This window comes from Micromys minutus, assembly GCF_963924665.1.
Source record: "Micromys minutus genome assembly, chromosome: 33".
Lineage (NCBI taxonomy): Eukaryota > Metazoa > Chordata > Mammalia > Rodentia > Muridae > Micromys > Micromys minutus.
The window spans coordinates 21,125,909-21,145,744 of NC_137968.1; the positions used below are offsets into that span (position 1 = coordinate 21,125,909).

Here is a 19,836-nt window from a genome sequence, read left to right on the forward strand (position 1 = left end):
CTGTAGCTGTCCTCAGAGCCACTAGAAGAGGGCAACAGATGCCATTACAGATGGTTGTGAGCCACCATGTGGTTGCTGGGAATTGAACTCTGTAAGAGCAAAACACACACACACACACACACACACACACACACACACAATTTTTACAAAGTAAATGGAATTCAAAGGAAGGAAAAAAAGATTTTTTTTAATCAAAATGTTGATCCAGTCAGATTGGTTAAAACCCACACACACAAATTAAGGAGGAATAATAAAAATTGCAAAAGTGAAGGAAAAAAGAAGAAAACAGACATCCCTTCTCAATGTCAGCAGCAATGTAGACATTGTGGCTTCTGAAGTTACAGCTCTGTTTGTGATGTCTGTGTTCCCACATAGATAGGGTTCATGTGATGATGCTCAGTGCTGTACTGTATAAAAGCAGAAAGGTTCTCGAGATCCCGTGATAGGACACTCACACAGGAACCAAGAAAGCATGAGGGTATTTATGCAACACATCTTGGTGTAAATGTTTCAAGTATTAATTGAAAACTTCACGGCACAGAGCAATGTTTACGTAATACCACCATTTGTGTGGGGTTGAATTCTTTCATTGATGGGGAGGGGAGACTGGGTTCTTTGGGGGGCAGGGGCAGGGTCTCATTTTGTAGCCCCAGCTGTCCTAGACCTCACTGTGTAGATCAGGCTGGCCTTGAACTCCCAGAGATCTGCTTGTCTCTGTTCCTCCACTGTTGGGATCAAGGTGTGCGCCATCATACCCAGCACTTGTAAAGAGACGAACTATGTCCCCACCAAGTCTGAGTCACCTGCTCAGACATACTTTAATAATGCTGTTGCTTTCTGGTCTTTCCTTTCTCTACTTCCAGAACCCTGTCTGCATTAGCTCACTGGTCTGCAATCTTCAGTGACATGCCATATCTTCCACTCTTGGCATTTCCATTTGTAAAATTGTTCCAGAACAATCAGCTCATCTGTTTTGAAGTTGTTGCTACTCTCATAAGTAAGTACTTCACCACGACACCTTCGCTACACTTAGGGAATCTAGATTTTTTTTTTTTTTTTTTTTTTTTTTTTTTTTTTTTTTTTTAGGTCATGAAGTATGAAAGATGAAGTTTAGAGCAAAAAGTGGGCAGGACAGTCTTCATAGGGAAGCCTTACAAGGAAATTCGGAGAGTTGAATTTCTTAGACAATATTGTTCTTGGCTGGCTTTGGTCAGAAAGAATTAAAACTTGCACCTACTGGGTGTTGGTTCATGGACCTGCTTCAGGACTGAGCACTTGGTGAACAGAGCCTGCCGTTTGGTGCCTGCCGTTTGGTGCCTGCCGTTTGTGCCTGCCGTTTGTGCCAGGCGCTGGCTGCTGCCCTCATGCCCCTCGGAGGCTCACAGAACCGAACAGTTTGAACGGCACATTGTCCTCAGCTCACTTTTGTTGGCTTCTTTTTTCTTTGTCACCACCCCGTGCTATAGCCACGGCTATCCCCTGTCTACAGAGGAGGCTGAGGCATGGGCACCCCAAGTTCTGGGGCTAGGTTAGGACAGTGTGCACCCAGTCATTCACGGTGTGTGAAACGAATCACCCTAACAACAGCAGTTTAAAGAAGTTGAAATCTTTGCCAGATTTTACCTCTGGCTTAATTATTGGCTCAAGTTTAACTGTTCAGTAATAAATGGCATAATAGCCCTCATAAACTTTATAATACTCTGCTGATGAAACTTGTGTTGCTAATTTGAAATAGGAGGTTTTAGCATTGAGGAATCTAGCTTTTCCTGTTACTGCGATAAATTCCTTTTGATTTATGTGCTTATTTATGTATTCATTTATTTATTTATTTTTATCCCACCTACGGCTCTGTCTGTGGAATGGAGTACCACATTGGCATTTCTTTTTTATTCCTAAGCAGGGCAGTAGTTGGAAATGTGTCAATAAAAGCATTTATGTCTATACATACACACACTTCCAAACCATCCTAATCCAACATGTGGGACCTTCTGGTTCCTGATGACTCCTGTTTTGCTGTCTTTGATTAGCAAAGGGATTTTCTTAGGAAAGGCTATGTGTTGTGGTTTATCCTTGTGGTCAACTTGACCAGACTTAAAATCTCCGAGACAAATTGCTGGGCATACCTGTGAGGACATTTCCAGGGACGGTTTAAATGAGGTGAGAAGAACCACCATCGGGGTGAGTTTGGAACCTCATGTTCTAGCAGTTTAAAAGTTACATTACCTTTTCTTTATCCACAAGCATATTGAGAAGGGGAAAAGAGAGGAAAAACAGAACTGAATGGGTCCTGATGGTATAGTCCTATAATCCTAGCTAGTCCAGAGGCTGAGGCCAGTAGACCACAGGTTCAGCACCGTCCTTAAAACCTACAACTAAATAAGCCAGTAAATGAGTAAATAGGCTGGAATGTAGCTTAGGGATGGGGCAGTGCCTAGCATGTACGAGACCCTGATGTCCAACCCATAATACTAAAGATAAAAAGCCCCAGTGTAGGTGCCTATAATCCAACATTAGGTAGGCTGATATAGGTAGATCAGAAATTTTAAGACTAGCCTGAGACTATAAACATACGCATATAGACAGACACATAGTGTGACTACAGAAAATCCCTTTATAATAATACAAGTATTTAAAACCAGATTTTCTGATTTTTTTCTTTGTAGTCAATTGGTGTCAACATTGGTTTGAGTATTTTCCTAACCCTCCCATCAATGTTCTTAGTATGATAGAGAATGTATTGTCATTTCATGACAAGGAACTGCTACAGCACTTCATAGATCGTGACGTAACTTCCCAGGTAAGAAATAGAGGGCTTTAGAGTAGCCTTTATTTTGAGAGTAGGATTGATTCTAGAATGAATGACACACTATTTTAATTTATTGTGTGCGTGTGCTTGTGTGTACAGCTGTGGGCCTGTGTGCAGGGCATCCACTTGACGGACGGCAGACAGCTGTGCTGCTGGGCTGTCCAGCTGCGCACATTCTGTTAACAAGTTGCTATTATTCAGTCGCCTTCCTGAAAGTCTCTAGAGAGGCCGCACGGGAGTGCAGGATGCCGTTCAGCGGCAGAGCCCTTGCCTTGTGTGCGTTAGGCCTAGTTTAGTCTCTGCCCTGTGGGGAAGCAGAAGTGCTGTTCAGATTACTGTGATGCTGTTAACAGTGTAATTGCTGCATAACAGTTGGCAGTGACTGCTTTGACTCTTAGAATCCTGGTATGGAATGCGCCGTTTCTTGTTTGCTTTAGCTGTATGCCTGGCCTCTCCTTGAAACTCTGTTCTCGGAAGTGCTGACAAGAGAGGAGTGGCTCCGGTTATTCGACAACGTCTTTTCCAATCACCCTTCCTTCCTCCTGATGACCGTGGTGGCCTACAATACGTGTTCTAGAGCTCCTTTGCTCAACTGTACTCTGAAGGATGACTTTGAGGTAAATAAGAGCCATCCATGAGAGAAGCCATACATACTCTCGATGCTGTATGTACAGGCAGACGTGGCATGCTTGCCTAGCTCACATGAGGCCCTGGGTTCCATCATCACTCACAACAAACCCCAAACAAGAAGTCCTACAGTCTCAGTTGTTTACATTGAGGAGCACATTCCTTGGCTGAGAACCTGCTTATATTGGTATTGATGGTAGGTGGCAAAAATACAATAAAAAGTTGTACCACATCCCTGACCTTGTGTAGATTATTGGCAAGCAGGTTATTAGAACTGTTTTTTGTTTATTTTTTTCCTTTGTAAAGAGCATTGAACACTTGGCTGCTTGTTCTTTGATCTCATTAGTGGCCCCTCTGGTATGTGATGGTCTGGAAATGCCTGTAGACTAGTACCTGACAGTTTCATTGTTCTTGGCCTACTTTGTGTTTCTGTGTTTTCTCATGACCGTGTAGTCCAGAGGGAGGCTTCAGACTCCTGATGCACAGGCCAGCATGAAGCTCAGGGCAGTCCTCTGCCTTCTCCTCCTGAGTGCTGCAGTTACAGGTGTGTGACTGACCTGTGAAGTCAGCAGGAGGAAAGCTGAGGCAGGAGGATCACAAGTTCAAGTCTAGTCTGGGCTTTGTAGCAAATTCCTTCTTACAATACAAATACAATACAATAACAAAAAACAAACAGACAGACAAACAACCAAGCTCTGTAACTGGACCCCCCCCACAGAGTGTCTCCATGCCGCTTTGTACCCCCAGGACTCTGGCTCCATAGCTCAGGCCTCACCTTAGCTGTTGTTTCCCTGTAACTTCCTCTAGGTCAGTTGCTCTGTTCCCTTCCTCAGCATGTGTCTCTGCATCTCATGTCTTCATTCTTACTGCTTCTTCTGGGTATTAATAGTGGGCTTTGCTGGTAAGCCTTGATTTGAATTCAAGTTTTCTTTCAGTATTTTTTTCACCATCGGAATAACCTGGACATAAATGTTGTAATTAGAGAAGTTTATCATCTCATGGAGAGCACGCCTGCTGATATTCATCCGAATAGCATGCTGGATGCTTTTGTTGCACTAACAAAAGGGCAATATCCTATATTTAACCAATATCCAAAGTTCATTGTGGACTATCAGACACAGGAACGGGAACGGATAAGGAAGGATGAACTGGATTTCTTGAGAGAGAGGTAATCGTGGAATAATTATTCATCAAAGAATGAGACAGCATAAGTAAGAAAGGTTCTTCCTGTGTGCCTGCATGGGCTTATGTGCACTGTGTGTGTACAGATGCCCAGAGAGGTCAGAGCGTGTAGGGTCGTCTGGCATTACAAGTAGTTAAGAACTATCAGAAATAGGTGCTAAGAATTGAACCTGGTCCTCAGCTAGAACAGCACATGATTTTTAACTTCTGAGCCTTTTCTCCAACCCTAAGTAAAGTTTTTAATGCAATATCAGTTTGAATTATAAAGTATATGTTTCAAATCCAAATTTGAAGGCAAGAGATGTCTTTAAAGATGCCTAATTTCTCCTTTATCTGGAAATAAAACCATATATTGAGCTTTCACCAGGTTCAAGATTTTGAATCTTGGTTGTTTTGAACTAAATTACTTCACTTTCTTGTTTGCATTTTCATAATAGTAAACATTATGTCTACTTAAGGCAGACAGTTGAAAATATGCAAGCTGAAGTGGATGAGCAGAGAGCTAAGGATGAGGCGTGGTACCAGAAGCAAGAACTGCTCCGTAAAGCAGAGGAGACAAGAAGAGAGATGCTTCTTCAAGAGGAGGAGAAGATGGCCCAGCAGAGACAAAGGTACGGTCCTCATAACTCCTCAGACACAGGTGCAGTCTGTTGCTGTGGAAATCCTAGAATAAGTTCTGCTTCCTTCCTTTTTCTTACTTAAACACTATATATAAAGTTACCTAGCTGAATATCCATGTAAATTAAAAAGCATTTATGCCACTGAAAAAAATCTTCCATGTAGTAAAGTTAATTTTAAAGGAATGTTGAATCTTGTCCCTTGGGATGAATATTCAAAAGTAATATGAGCTCTAATATTTTTAAAAACGTTATTTAGAAATATTCGTTCTAAACCAGGCATAATTCATGCCTGTAATCCTAACAGCATGGGAGGCTGTTAAGCTGTTAAAGCTAATCTGGGCTTCATCATGGACTTCTAGACCAGCCTGGGCTACAGAGTAAGACCTTGTCTCTATTTAAAAACATTTTAAAAAAATCATTTTATAGTAGGCAGAAATGCTTTGTAATAAGGGTGTTAGAAAATCATTCTTGGTGCAATGTGGCTTTCAAAATTATGTTTTAAATGTAACTTTGATCCAACAAATTGAAAGATAAATCATTCCTTTCCTGTGCATTTAGAACTGACAATGCCAGGTATGTTGGTGCTTCCTTTTAATCCCAACACGGATGAAGCAGAGGCATATGGAATGTGGAACAACCAGGGTTACACAGTGAGACCCTGTGTCAAGTGAACAAGATCTTTGACAAGAGATGACTCAGTGGTTAAGAACATTTGCTGCTCTCATAGAGGACCTGGGCTTGGATCCCAGCACCCACACTTACAAGGCAGTTCACAACCACCAATTCACTCCAATTCCTGGGGGTCTAAAACTTATGACTTCTAGGCACCACACATGAACATAGTGCACATGCATGCATATTTACATAATACACACATACATGCAGGCAAACACTCATCATATACATTAAATCAATAAAGTTTAAAAATTTTAAACCTTGGCAAAGGAGAAAATCTTGCCCGAGCTTCCCTAGTACTGAGGAAACAACAATTTCCCCGCTGGGGAAACAGTGTGGGAGCTTCCACTTCAGCTTGGGAAGCTCTTCTCTCCATGTTTTGATTCTGTGCATTTACTGATTCTTATTTCTGTGCACAGTTTAAAGCAATTCTAGAACTGGTGGTCTCCACTAACACTGTAAAGACCTAGGTACCATGGTGATGCCATTGTAGTGGTTTTGGGATCTCCCTCCCCCTGCAGTCAAGTATCACTTGTATTGGAATGCTCTGACAGAGCTGGGCTGCAGCTTAGTGTTAGTAAGAGGATTCCATCCGGGCACTGGGAAAGTAGCTGACAGGTAGACTGTTGGAAGTCAAGTCTGAAAGGGTGTGGCCATTTGGGCTGACCACCACCACCTAGAGTACTGACTTTGTTTATGTATTGGAAACAGAGCTCTGTTGAGGTAGATACAGTGTATCCAAACTGCACAGGCAACTCAGTGACAAAAAAATCAAAGGTGTGTTGGAAAGTGATAGAGTTTGTTTTTCAGACTTGCTGCTGTGAAAAGGGAACTGGAGATTAAGGAAATACACTTACAGGATGCCGCTAGGAGACGTTTGATGAAGCTTCAGCAAGATCAACGTGAAATGGAGCTGCGCAGGCTGGAGGATGAAATTGAGAGAAAGGTTCGTCAGCTTCAATGTTAAGATCTTTATTCTCATGTAACAGACACCTTCAGACTAAGTAAAATGCTAGAGCCCGTGGTGAGCCCTGAGCAGCTCCCTCAGCTTTATGTACTTTAACAGACACCTATCATACCAAGGAAAGTGGTCAGTTTAACGTCTGTTGCTTTAGAAATATGTCATGTGTCGGTTGTTCGGTAGCTGGGGCTTCTCACCTCATCCACCCAGCGTCCTCCTCTTCATTTGACTCAGTGTTCTCTAATGTTTACATCCCAATGGAGAACTTTATTTTTATCAGTCCTCTCCCATTCAGTTGAAATTCTCATTAGTATTACAATAAATTTATGCATTAATTTTGGAAGCTTAAAATCTAGTTCTGATAAAATAGTAACTCTTGTAGAGGGTTTAATTTAATACTCTTTGCTTTGTTTAAGGCTAATTAATTTTAATTGGTTTTTACAATCTACAAGTCTTTTAAATTACCTCACTAGTGAATCAAGTTAATAGCCTTGTATTCGTAACAAAAAGTTTGTGTTCTTTTCCGAAAGTGATCCATGCTCAGAACTCTGGTGTCTTTATCCCGGATGGTCTGGCCCCACAGCAAGGCATCCTCATTCCTCTCAGTAGCAGCGGAGAGGCCTCTGCATAGCCCAGGGCTGTGCTCTGGCTGCCCCAGCTCCAGCAGGCGTGTTCACATGACTGTGGACATTGCTCACAAACTCATGTGATCTTTTCTTATAGCTGCTTATCTCTGAAAATTCATAATCAAATTAGCTCTGTACCTGGACCCCCAACAGAGTGGGGCGGTGGGCCTAGCCTTGCCTTCTCTTCTCTGTGCCCCCAGGACTCTGGCTTCACACTTAGACCTCACCTTAGCTCTAGTGCTACCCCATAGTTCCTAGTATTTATTTTACCCCTTGAATGTGTGTCTGCAACCCAGAGTGTGCTCGTTTTACAGCCTCTTTCTTTACAAGGACTTCCTAGTGTGTTGCCTGTCAACAGTATAAATACTCAGTAATGGCTAAGACAGTAACACAGTCCTTAAGTGTTTGCTGGATGAATCCATGGGGATGGTTAGTTGGTTGGCTATAGTTTTGTTTTCCAAAAACACATCATTTACTTTATCCTCACCCCTAAAAACACCTAGGGTTTGTAGGTAACCAAATGCTTAGGAAGATTCTGTGGAGGTTACCTCACCTAACCCGTCTTACAGAAGTGAGAGCCCCCAAGTAATGTTACATTTGGGGACAGTGAGCTCCAGATAAACACCACAGAGAGCAAAACAGTGGTCAGACAGCTCACAGGAAGCTTCAATGTACAAGAAGTTCAGAAGCTTAATTGTTAATTAAGCATGTTACTTTAATAAGATTAGACATGTGTTTGTCTCCAGCCCAACTTTCAGTTGCTTGGTCTTCTTTAACTGGAGCTGGTTACTGTGACAGGAAAGAGCCACCTGCTCCTCAGTCTGTCTCCATGGCCATATGGCACTTGTGCCTGCTGTTTAAAAACATAAGCTTCACCCAGACTGGCCCTGGATCCCAGAGAGCACGCTGTGTTGCCGGTTAGTTTTCAACCCAGTTCCTGCTTGTTGTCTTTGTCGTGCTGTTAGTGGGATGTCAGGCTGCAGGATCACTACATCTTTAAAAATCGTGCTGTGAGGTATTCGGGGCCTTGACAGTCTTTGCTTTGTCCATAGATACAAATGAGAGATCAAGAAATTGCTGCCACAGCCAAAGATCTGGAAATGAGACAGCTGGAACTTGAAGCACAGAAACTACTGTATGAAAAGGTAGAGAGCCGCCCTCTCCAACAGGAGGAAAGGGCTGCCCTTCAGCCCTGGACGGACTTGTGAACGAGGCAGGACCCCCCTTGTGGTGTATAGTGTTCATTCTGTTTTTCCTTTGAGCAGAATAACATGTAACTTAGCAAATGGAAGAGTGCACTTCCCAGTACCAGCCTGAGCCCAAGTTTTGCCTCAAAATCTTTCTCTTCCTGTTTGCTAAGCTCCCCTGTGTGACAGTGATGGAAAACACCCAGTCTAAAGACCTGAGTCGGAAATCTCTCATGTCGGGAACTTTTCCACCCTCACGGCGCTCAGAATCCAGACCCCTCCCAAATCTAAACTGCTTCACACTGAAGTGCTTCAGATAAGAAAGATTCCCTGAACCTTTGGGATTGAAGGAACACAGAGCAAGAAATGGGAAATGTTTTAAATTAGAATTATGTGGAATTAAATCAACAAATGTATAGTTACATATTTTACCATTGAAAAGAGCTGTTAATGCAAGTTTTGTTTGAGAAAAGCATTTTGTTACTAAAGAGTACTCTTTCTCAATGGCTATGGACCTTCATAGTTAGCTGCTATTGAGCCATCCCTTATTTAGACTTACGTGTCTGGGCTGGAGAGACAGCTGAGTGGTTAAGAGGCCTGGCTGTTCTTCCAGAGGACATGGGTTCAATTCCCAGCACATACACAGCATCTAAAAACCATCTGTACCTCAAGTTGCAGAGGAAGGATGGGTAATGTAGTGCCCTCTTCTGACCTCGAGTTGCAGAGGAAGGATGGGTAATGTAGTGCCCTCTTCTGACCTGGAGTTGCAGAGGAAGGATGGGTAATGTAGTGCCCTCTTCTAACCTGGAGTTGCAGAGGAAGGATGGGTAATGTAGTGCCCTCTTCTGACCTGGAGTTGCAGATCAAGAAATAAGTCCTAGAACGTGGTTATGAGTGTCCACATGGTCTGTCTCACAACGATCTGTAACTCCAGCTCCCTCTCTGACCTCCACGGACATTGTATACACATGGTTCATACACATGTGCAAGCAGAATGCCCATACATGTAAAATAAACTCTGTTTTTAAAGAATGAAGTCCTGGGGACTGGGTTTTCATCATAGCTTTAACACTGAGTAAGCTTTAGTGGTTAAGAGCATGCGCTACCCTGCAGAGGACCAGAGTGTAGTTCCCAGCAAGATGTCAGGTGGCTCACAACTATAACTCCAATTCACTTCACATACACACACACATGTGCACACACGCACTCATGTGCACATGCATGCACGCACGCAATTTAACATGGATCCTGAAAGAAGAGGAAGTGGCTCCTGGTGCTCTGTGCAGTGCTGAAGAGCACACAGGCCTGGGCTCAGGGAGTCAGCCGGCACACAGTCTGTGTTCTGCCTTCTTACCTTACCGTCATGAAGGCTGTTTGCTTTTCACGTGCCCAGCTGCTGTACCATTAGCATTAGTCCCATTTCCCTGCCGCTGGCAACTACTGCTCTACTGCCCTTGTCTGTGGATTTGCCTATCCTGGGTGTCCCCTATGCATGCAACATATATACAGTGTCCTCCAAGGTGGCTTCTTTCACCTAGCATAATGTTTCTGAGGTTCATCCTTGCCATAGCATGACTTGGTGCTTTTATTCCTTTCCAGAGCTGAGTAATGAAATGCCGTAGGATCCAAGAGCTTTGGGTCTTGTCTGAGCATTCAGCAAGACAGCCTGCAATCCCAGCTTCAACTTCACTTTCTGATTGTGTGAAATTTCACTGACAACCAGAGAGAGCATGGGACTCTCTCAGGTCTGTGCACTCAGATCTTGACTCACACCTTACACAGGGTGTCCTGCCAGGGCTGCTGGAGCGTTTGTGGGTGGGGTAGGAATGGATGCCTTCTTCTTGAGACATGTGCCACAGCATGCTGTTCTGTTAACTCGGAGAATTCCGAAGTTGATTGTGAGCATGTCTGCCATTCTCTTTTCAGGGACCCTGAAGTGGTCAGCAAAGTCACCGCTTCCCTTTTTTCTTTGACACTGAGAAAGTGACAATTGTCCTTGGAGCCTGAACAAAGCAAAGTCCCTTTGTGTTTAACAGGATCTTACTACAAGTCAAGAGGCTATTGCAAAGGAAATTCGAGAAGATACAGATGCCCATAGGCATAAAGTGGCTCTGGAAGAATACACGTTCCAGAAGCTGTTAGAAAACAGCCAGATGGGGAGCAGAAGGGCTCAGAGGGTAAGAGTCTGCTGAGTGTGGCCCACGTGGTGTGAACTTAGACATAATGTGAGCTTCGAGCTGGACTTCCGAGAGCACACATTTGAAAGTGTTTGAAGTTGCAGAGATTCAGTTATTTGCTTGTCTGGGTCTTTAGGTGTCCCAGGGCTTTCTGTTCATGGTACGGACTGCATCCTGTGAGAGGACAGTAAGACAGAAGAAAGCATAGGAGAACTCAGTAAGGTCCACGTTGTTTAGCCCTGCATTCTCTGGAATTGTTTCTGGGCAGCACTAAAGTTGCAGAACCCCAGTTCTACCAGGCAGACAGGAATTTCCAAGGCATTTTATCCAGTAACTTAGGATTGGAAATACTGTTGTAAAATGAGGGCTTATGACAGCATTGAGGATACTGTATATTGCTAAGGTCTTAAAAAATATTTCCAGTTGTTTTCTGCATTTCTTGTGAACTGCCCCTTAGGAAATGCTGCTGAAGTGTATTGAGATGGGACAAGAGACACTCAGAAAGAACTTTATCTACTGTCCCTTAACACAGTGTTAAGTGAGAGTGTCGAAGGCTGGCACTGTTGTAAAAGTTAGGACTAATGGGGCACCCATCTCTTAGCTGATGCCTCCAATACACCATACTGTTTTGTTTCCCTTCCCAGGTTTCTGAACATCTGAAAGGGGACTTCTTTCCAGCTGCTTCTCGGGTGTTAAAACCAGAAGTTGTTGAACCTTGCCCTTTCTCTAACACGGATGTTCTCAGTGTAGACTGTGAGGCAGAGTCACTTCTGGAGCCTAGTGCTGCTGTTGTGAAGAGAGGGTTTGGTTACCACTTAAATTTGAACTGGCCTTGGACTTGCAACCTCTCCCCTGTCCCCTCTCATCTCCCCAGACACCACAGTCAGCTCTAAAAGCTTTTAAAAAGTACAGGCTGCCCGAGCGATGGATTTATGTGGGGCCTAGAAGTCAAGTTTTTTATAAACACCCTGTTGACTGTACCACACCACCCAGGCTAAGTAGATTCTTGGATACAGAAGGTGGATGCCCACATCTTTCTGGGATTTACTTTATCTTAGGTGATGGAGGACAATTTGGCAAAGGCGGAGCAAGCCTGCCTGAATGCTGACTGGCAGATTCAGGCTTTGCATAAGCAGAAGCGTGAGGATGAACAGCGCAGCGAGGGCTACTGTGAAGTTGCCACTCTCCTCCGCAAGAACAGATGGAAAGAAGTCCAAGTGTTAAATGCAATAATGGAGGAGGAGGCTAAGAAGGTGAGGGAAGCTTACAGACTGCTGGCTGGTGTGACAGCTGGGACTGGACCCAGAGCCTTCCCGTCCCAAGGCAGGCACTCCACCACCGAGTTCAATGATTAGAATATAATGGGAGCTAGCCAAGATGATCGTGTAATCCTGACACTACCTACAAGTGAGCCGATGTCTTTCTGCTCTGCATGTCTCAGCTTAATGTAAAGAGAATTTAAATGGCAGACCCAAAGCAGCAGCACTATAAGGAGGATGAGGTGGCACACTGTTGTCATGCTCCCCTTCCTGCTCTGTGCCTCTGCGTGACCTTTGTCACCCTGTCACTCACTCAGGGATGCTGGAGTCACTGCTGTATATCTTCTGGCTGACCCAACCTCTCTGGAGCCGTAAGTGACCTTTCCCAGGACGTTGCTGGCCTGGGAGGTCCAGGCTTTAGGTAGTTAGCATCAGTGCCCGGTCCCAGGTTCACCTTCCTCTCCGTTACCCCAGTGAGGGAACCTGCCTTATAGCCCTTTTATTCAAGGATAGGAAAGAAGGTTGAGGTAGTACCCAAAAAACTGACATTAGGTATAGGAACACTGTTGGGAGAGTCCTCCCTTTAAGACAAGGATTGCTGGCACTATGTCAACAGACTGTAACTTTGGTAAAATTTACTTGAGGTGAAATAACAACTTGAGGGTGGACTGAGTATTTCCTGCACAATCCGTTGTGTGCAGCTTCCTGAGTTCTAAAGCCGCCTCTGCTGTTGTGTGGTCTTAGGAAAGCAGGAGGCTGTGCCCTGATAAGTAGAGGGGAAATGATCTCTGCTGTCCTTTGTAAGATTCTTTAAAGTTTGTATTTAATGAATTGGCATTTTACTCACAAAATTCATGTGTGTGTTTCTGTGTAGCATTTCTAGATTTCTAAATTCACTACTTAGGCATCCTCTGAACTCATTTTAAGATGAATTTTCTCATATTATAGGAGAAAAAGGCTGGGGCTAGTAGGAATCACTAGCCTTTTATGGTTGATGTGTGTTCCAGAGCCAAGCAAAGAGGTCTCTTGCTTTTCTAGTCTTTGTAGCTGAAGCACGGCATTCACAGTAATAGAATAAATTTCCATAGCGGGAATTCAGTTAGCTGAGTCTGACTAAGTCCTGGAACCTGTGAAACAGTTGCTTTTGTCTGGCAGAGCTGACACTGAGCTTTGTGTTTCATGTGCAGAGACCTGACTGTGCCTGGGCACCCCAAATGCACAACACCACACAAGTCCTGTGTGTTTCATCCCATGAAGAGAGCAGAGGGAAATGGAGGAGCTGCCTGTTCTCAGTTTCTAATGGTCTTTTTCCCCATGTGTGTACAGTGGAAGGAAGCTGAAGAGAAGCAATTCCATTTGCAATCAGAAAAGAAAGCCTCTGCCCTTTCAGATGCCTCTAGGAAGTGGTTTTTAAGGCAGGAGACAAGTGCAGCTTTGGAGCATGAAGGTGAGTGTCTACAGTATCGACAGGGTCTGTGCTGTTACGGTCCTTAGCATGCTCTGTTACCGTGAATAAACTCTACAGCTCTCTGTTACGTTCATTCACATTGTGCTTCAGGCTGGCGGGTATAAGGGGTGGATGGTAGGCTGCATGCGTAGAGCTGATAAATACAGAGTTCCTCTTAGGACAGAGTTTAGCAAGAGAGTGCTTACCTCACATATGAGAAACCCAAGCTCAGTCCCAGCACAAACCTCACCAGGCAATAAACAAAAGGAACCTCTAGCGCCCCATGGGGCTGTCTGATTCCAAAGGACTGTGGTCTTTCTTGCTTTCTTAATCTGGAATCTGCTTTGTTCCGTAAGAACTATTCTGATTTTAGTAAGGATATATGCTTTGCTAGATCCAGAACAACAGTGTTCAGCAGCACAAGACTTTACAGAACCTGGCTTACTACCATTCAGCTGAAAAGTCAAAATTGTACTGGGCTGGTTAAGATGAGTCAGTGGGTGAAGACCCCTTGTACCATGCCTGACAGTCTGTGTCAAATTCCTGGGTCCAAGTGATGGAGAAAACTCACTCCCCGACATCTTCCCACCTCCACCTGTGCAGTATGGCACACGGGTGCATACACATCCACACAGTAAATAAGACAGACAAGTTAGCGTTAGATGAACATTGTAATTGAACGTTCTAAAGCAGAATGGGAAAGGTCTCTTTACTGCATTTCCTACTGCCAGTCTCTTTATAGTATATGATTATTACCTTTTAATAATAGCTTCACTGGTACAGTTTGCCTACTTATAGTATAAAGTCCGAGTATGTGTTCAGGCTTGGTGTGGTAATCTGTACCTGTAATGTAAACACTCAGGAAGCTGAGGGTGTGGTGAGGTTCAGGTCTGTCTGAGCTGCATAGTGAAATGTGAGGGCAGAGAGGATGACTGTGTCCACAGAGGGAAATCATCTTCTGCTGTAAATAGACTATCCCGTGCTTCCGACAAAGGGTTTCTTGTGCTGGGCTGAGCAGTGGGGCCCCAGACTGTTACCAGGCTACTCAACTGGCTGCATGTCACAGCCTGGGGAAGCTCCAGGCCAGTGCTCAAGAGTTGGAGGAGCAAGGGAGCTGGTGTACACTGCTGGTTCCCTTGGCATTTCCTAGTGTATGTGATGTGAACTCATTAATAAGTGTTAGTTTTTAGAACTGTCAGGGGCTGGGGAGATAGCTCAAGTATTCTCTGAGCCACCGTGAAGACGGGAATTCTGACTCCACACCACCCAGGTGTCAGGAGAGCATGGTAGACTGCTTATAATCCCAGCTCTCCAGAGACAGACATGGGAACCCTGGAGCAGCGGGCCAGTTGGACAAGCTGAATTGAGCAATGTCTGAGATGCAGTAAGAGTCAGCCTCAGTAGAGAAAGTGGGCAGCACACACCTGACATCAGTTTCTGTCCCCCATATGCACACAGACACACATGCCTGCACATCCACATACCCATGTGCACCCACGAATGAAAAAAATGAGTCAGTTCTGAAGCCTTGAAGAATGTGCTTTGAGGGAAGAAAAGCATCCGGCTGCAGCTCAGAAAGCAGGGACACTTCCTCTCTGTTCTCCAAAGGTTCAGATGTGGTTTGGGGAGCATCTTTCAGTAAGTTGCAATTGCTTTAAATCCACACGTGCAGAACTGCATTGGTGGTGATGTCTGGCTGCAGTAAGCGGAGCAGGGCTGAAGCAGTGGCCAGCCTAGCTACAAGGCTCAGCCATTCTTGAGATACTGCTGGGGCAGAGGCCAGTGCTTGGCTGAGCAGGAAACTATCACTGAACAGCCTCGGGAGGTGACAGAGTAGCCGGGATCGTGAGAGGCAGGAGCAGACCGATAGGAAGGGTAAGAGGAGCCAGAGCCTGGCTGTGTCATCCCCGGGCATTTGGAGGCTGGCTCCATTCCCTCCCTGTCAAGCGTTTCTGATGATAGTGATGCAGATGCTGATCATGATGGTACAGGTGAGACAGACTCCAGAAGGCCTTGTTATCAGACGTGGAGCAATGGAGGTCGGGAGAGAGACACAACTGAAGGTGACACAGTTTTATTTCATTTTTGTACCGGGCGCGTGGCTATAAGAGGATTCTCTCCATCCACTCACTCCGTTGTCCCAGGGAATGACTCAAGTTTGGCAGCAAGTGCCTTGACCTGCGTAGCTTCTCATCAGCCTTTGCGGTTTCCATGGTGAGGAGAGCAGTTAGTGAGCAGAAGGGCTCCTGAGCGTCTGCGGTTGTGTTCATTACTGTGATCAGGGTCCCAGCTTCTGATTTGCTGTCTGTGCCCTGGTAGCCCACTTAGGCACGCCATTCTGCTCCTCGGTGACACTCCGTAGTCTCTTCATCCTTAGGGAAAGGCATCTGGGACCTCGTGTGTGCTGGCCGAGTGCTCTCCCACCAAGCCACGCTTCTGGCCCTGGTGTCTATTTCTTAGCTATTTGTTGGCCTTTGTTTTAGCTGAAAATGTTCTTACAAAGCCATTAGCAGAGCTTGTGTACGGTGTACGACTATTTCTGCAGACAGCAGTGTTCTTCTCAGAGCAAGAAAGTAATGGTAACCATCCGTGGGAGTTTCTGCTCACTCACACACTTTCTTCTCTCCTCTTCCGAGCAGAAGTGCCTTGGTTGCAAAGACAACACATGGACCCAACCTATTTGCCTCAGACCTCACAATTAAATGATGTTTCTGACATGGATCCCTCAACACAGAGTAAGTGGATAAACACGGACGACTCCGTGTGTTATTTAAGCAGAGTGGAGACTAACGGGAGGTTAAGCACATGGTGTGTTTCCCAGGGCACTGGCAGGAGGAAGGAGAATGGGGCAGTGGGAACCTCGCAGCTCTGCTGGGGAAGACAGAATGAGGAGCAGCCTCAGACACAGGTCATCTGACTCCATTTCTTTAGCAGACTTGGACACTGACTGGACTAGTAACAGTCCAACGCTTCCCACCCCACCCCCCTGAAAGAGTTCAGCAGGTTGACTGACGACTGTGAAGGGGTGGGGACTGGCTAGGTGACTTGTGATCTAGGGATCACTTGATTTGTTCCCAGGGCAGGCTAGGGCTAAGATCATGAGTTGGCCCTTAAGGAGCTAATCATTTCCCAGTAGAATCAATAACTCAGAAAAGTGGGTGGGTGACTATAGATGCATGCGTGTAATCCCAGCACTGGGGAGGCTAAGAAGACACATGGAGGCCAGACCAGCCTGCAGAGGCTGCTGATGAGGCTCAGTGTCGGGCCTGGGTTATCACCAAAACAAAAAACCCACTATATTCACACACACACATATACATACATATACAAAAAACCCACTATATTCACACACACACATATACATACATATATAAAAAACCCACTATATTCACACACACACATATACATACATATACAAAAAACCCACTATATTCACACACACACATATACATACATATACAGTATATAATTTTTAAAATCTAATAAGGAGAGGACAAGAAAATCTGTTAGACTTTTAACTGACTCCAATAAAGCTGTTGTCTAGATAAGGCAAATTTGTTTTTTTTTTTTTTTTTTTGGAGAGGCCTTTTGAGCTCTCTTAGAACAACCTTTTATACAAGATCCCTAGAAGACAAGCTTTATAAGAACTGTGACTAATGACAAATGGTGAAATTCCAGTATCATGTGAAACATCTTTGCTGACTCCTGTTGTGCACATCTGTAAGTTCTATGCCAGAGAATAATTAAACCTTGTCCTTTGTTCAGACTTAAGTATTTTGTTTTGGTAGACAAGGTTCACCATCTTACTCAAGCGGCTGGAGCCCACCCTGAGTCTCCAGCCTGCAGCAGGGACACACACACACACACACACACACACACACACACACACACACACACACACACGCACACACGCACACACACACACACACACACACACGCACACACGCACACAACTGGAGCTCTGCATACCCAGATGATCTGCACTTCAGAGGGATAAGGGAGGAACCAGCGGGTTATTTGGCAGCAAATGAAAGTGGAATGACTGCCTGCTTTTCAGAAGCCGAAGCCATTTACATATGGAGAGGGTCCTCCCTCTGCCCCAGGGTTTCCAGCCCCCATCCAGCAGCTGTTACTTCAGTGCTGACCTGACTCCCCTGCACTGCAGATGTCTGTGTTTGGGGGACTTGGCTGTGGAGTGTGCTTTAGCTCATGACCTGCAGTCTGCTCTCCCTTCCACTGAGCACCATGGTAAGGTGTGCTGTCCTGAAGAGCTCAGCTTCCCAGCCCAGCTCTGTATCTAGTTTATACACACAGTGTGTGCTCAGTCCAAGAGCTGAGAGCTCTCTGCTGACATTCAGCTAGCAACAGCAACAACAGCTAAAGCTCCTTCGACTGGGAAGTGAAACCACAGAGGGCAGGGTAATATGGTTGGCTTTTTGTTGAAGAAATTTGTTTTTATATATTGGTTTTGTTATTGACTATTCTAACAATTGCACTGAAGGTAAATACTTTATTAGTAAATGCTTTATTGATACTATAAATTTTATTTTCCAGTTTTTTCAAGAAATAAGCCAACAGAATGGCACCACATGGAACATGATCTTCTCAGAAATGTGCGAAATCTTCGCAGGAGACTCATGGCCCAGGCCCGGAGCCAACATCAGCACCCTCATCTGTTGGTGACATAGAAGGCATTTTGCCATGAAGCAATCAGAGATACCTTTTTAAAATCAATGACACTGATTTTTCAACTATTTATTCTAATATTTTGTAAAGATCAGCCTTTTATATAGAGAAATATGTGTATAAAATTATGTTTTCTATTGAATTATAATGCTTTGGCTTGTAAAGGCCAAAAATAAAGATTTTTGGAAACCATCAAAGCTGAGCTGTCTTCTTTGCTTACAAAGAGCAGCACAGACTTTGGCTGACGGGGCTAATTTTAAAGATAAATGGAGAAATAAACAGCAGGACTCCAGCCAAGGAGGCTGCTGAGACCTGAGTTCCCAGGCTGGCTCACAGACTAGGAGAGAACCAAGCTACACTCTTGTTGCCACACACTCACGTGCCCATCACACACAGATAAACATGTGATTTCAAACAAAATCTGGGTCTCACTCCAGTAACAAGCAGGTTGACCGAGCCCTGCAGTAGTGAGACGGCCTGAACGGCAGACTGGTGTTCTGCACTGGGCTCTGCTGGGCCTCGTGCTGTGACCCCACCCAGCACAGCACTGACTCTGGCTCAGCTTCTCCTGCTGCTGGGCCTCCTTTCACCCGAGTACCTGTGAAGATAATTCAACAGGTGTCTGAAGCTCCCAGCCCAGTGCTTGATAGATCTGTGGTACTTTGCAGTAATTCTGTTTTCTGGGGTCACTAACAAGAATCTTGTGGTAAAACAAATACATCTAGAAAATGCTCTTTATTGTCCATAAAGAGCCATAATAATGAGATACTATATGTGCAGACTCTGTGCAGACATTGGGTTCTCAGGAGTACTTCCTCAGCCTGGACCTTTTCAGTGATTACAGTACAGGCCTTTGATGGTGTACTGCCGTGGAAATAGAGGACAAAGTGTAGAAGGTGGTAGGTGCATTCAAGTTGTAAAACGCTGTGGGTCTGCCTGCCACCGTCAGCCATGTGTTGCAAACATTAGCTCTTAAGTCCATTAAAAGAAAAGGATTTAATCTGTGTATATATGTGTGCCTGTGTGTGTTTGTGTGCAGTGCATGCATGCAGGAGCCCCAAGAAGTCAGAAAAGGTGTCAAATCCCGTGGAACAGGAATTAACAGGTGGTTGTGAACCATCATGTGAGTTCTGTGACTCAAACTCAGGTCCTCTGCAAGGGTAAGTGCTCATAAGTGCTGGGTCATCTCTCCATCCCATTTAGATCCTTTTTGGCTGAATTTATACCTACTCTAATTACCTCTATAAGTGTGTGTGTGTGTGTGTGTGTGTGTATGTGTGTGTGTGTGCTCACGTGTGACCTTGGACATAGAATTGTATATGATACCTCATTTTTTTTAAAGTTTCCATCCTTATAGCAAAAGGCATTTAAGAGTACTCCTACCCAAATGAAGATGCTTTTCTGTAACCTTGGGCTTTCCACCCTCGAACAAGTTCCAGAAATAACAACTCAGACTGAATTATTTGTAAGTAATTGCCTTGGTCAGTAGCTTTGGCTTGTTTCAGCTAGCTTAAAACTCAGTTACCCTGTTTAAAGGAGTCTCAGTCATACCACATGACTGGTTACCTCTCCTTCAGTTTCAT

The 19,836-nt window shown here is 44.6% G+C and overlaps 1 protein-coding gene across 2 annotated transcripts in view; it reads left to right on the forward strand.

The window, feature by feature from the left end:
• Nucleotides 1-18,350, forward strand: part of TBC1D31 (TBC1 domain family member 31) — a gene marked incomplete at its 5' end in the record, with an annotated part of 48,293 nt that extends 29,943 nt beyond the window's left edge. The window contains 12 exons of one of the 2 annotated variants that reach the window (XM_080909440.1): nt 864-997; nt 2,664-2,797; nt 3,244-3,423; nt 4,369-4,601; nt 5,074-5,226; nt 6,721-6,856; nt 8,550-8,642; nt 10,721-10,861; nt 11,920-12,114; nt 13,447-13,567; nt 16,207-16,302; nt 18,122-18,350. In XM_080909440.1, the coding sequence (XP_080765566.1) occupies nt 864-997; nt 2,664-2,797; nt 3,244-3,423; nt 4,369-4,601; nt 5,074-5,226; nt 6,721-6,856; nt 8,550-8,642; nt 10,721-10,861; nt 11,920-12,114; nt 13,447-13,567; nt 16,207-16,302; nt 18,122-18,255 (1,750 nt within the window). In that variant the 3' untranslated portion in view covers nt 18,256-18,350. The remainder of the gene's footprint in view (nt 1-863; nt 998-2,663; nt 2,798-3,243; nt 3,424-4,368; nt 4,602-5,073; nt 5,227-6,720; nt 6,857-8,549; nt 8,643-10,720; nt 10,862-11,919; nt 12,115-13,446; nt 13,568-16,206; nt 16,303-18,121) is intronic. The other variant, XM_080909441.1, reaches the window with a different exon arrangement.
• Between the last annotated feature and the right edge of the window lie 1,486 nt (nt 18,351-19,836).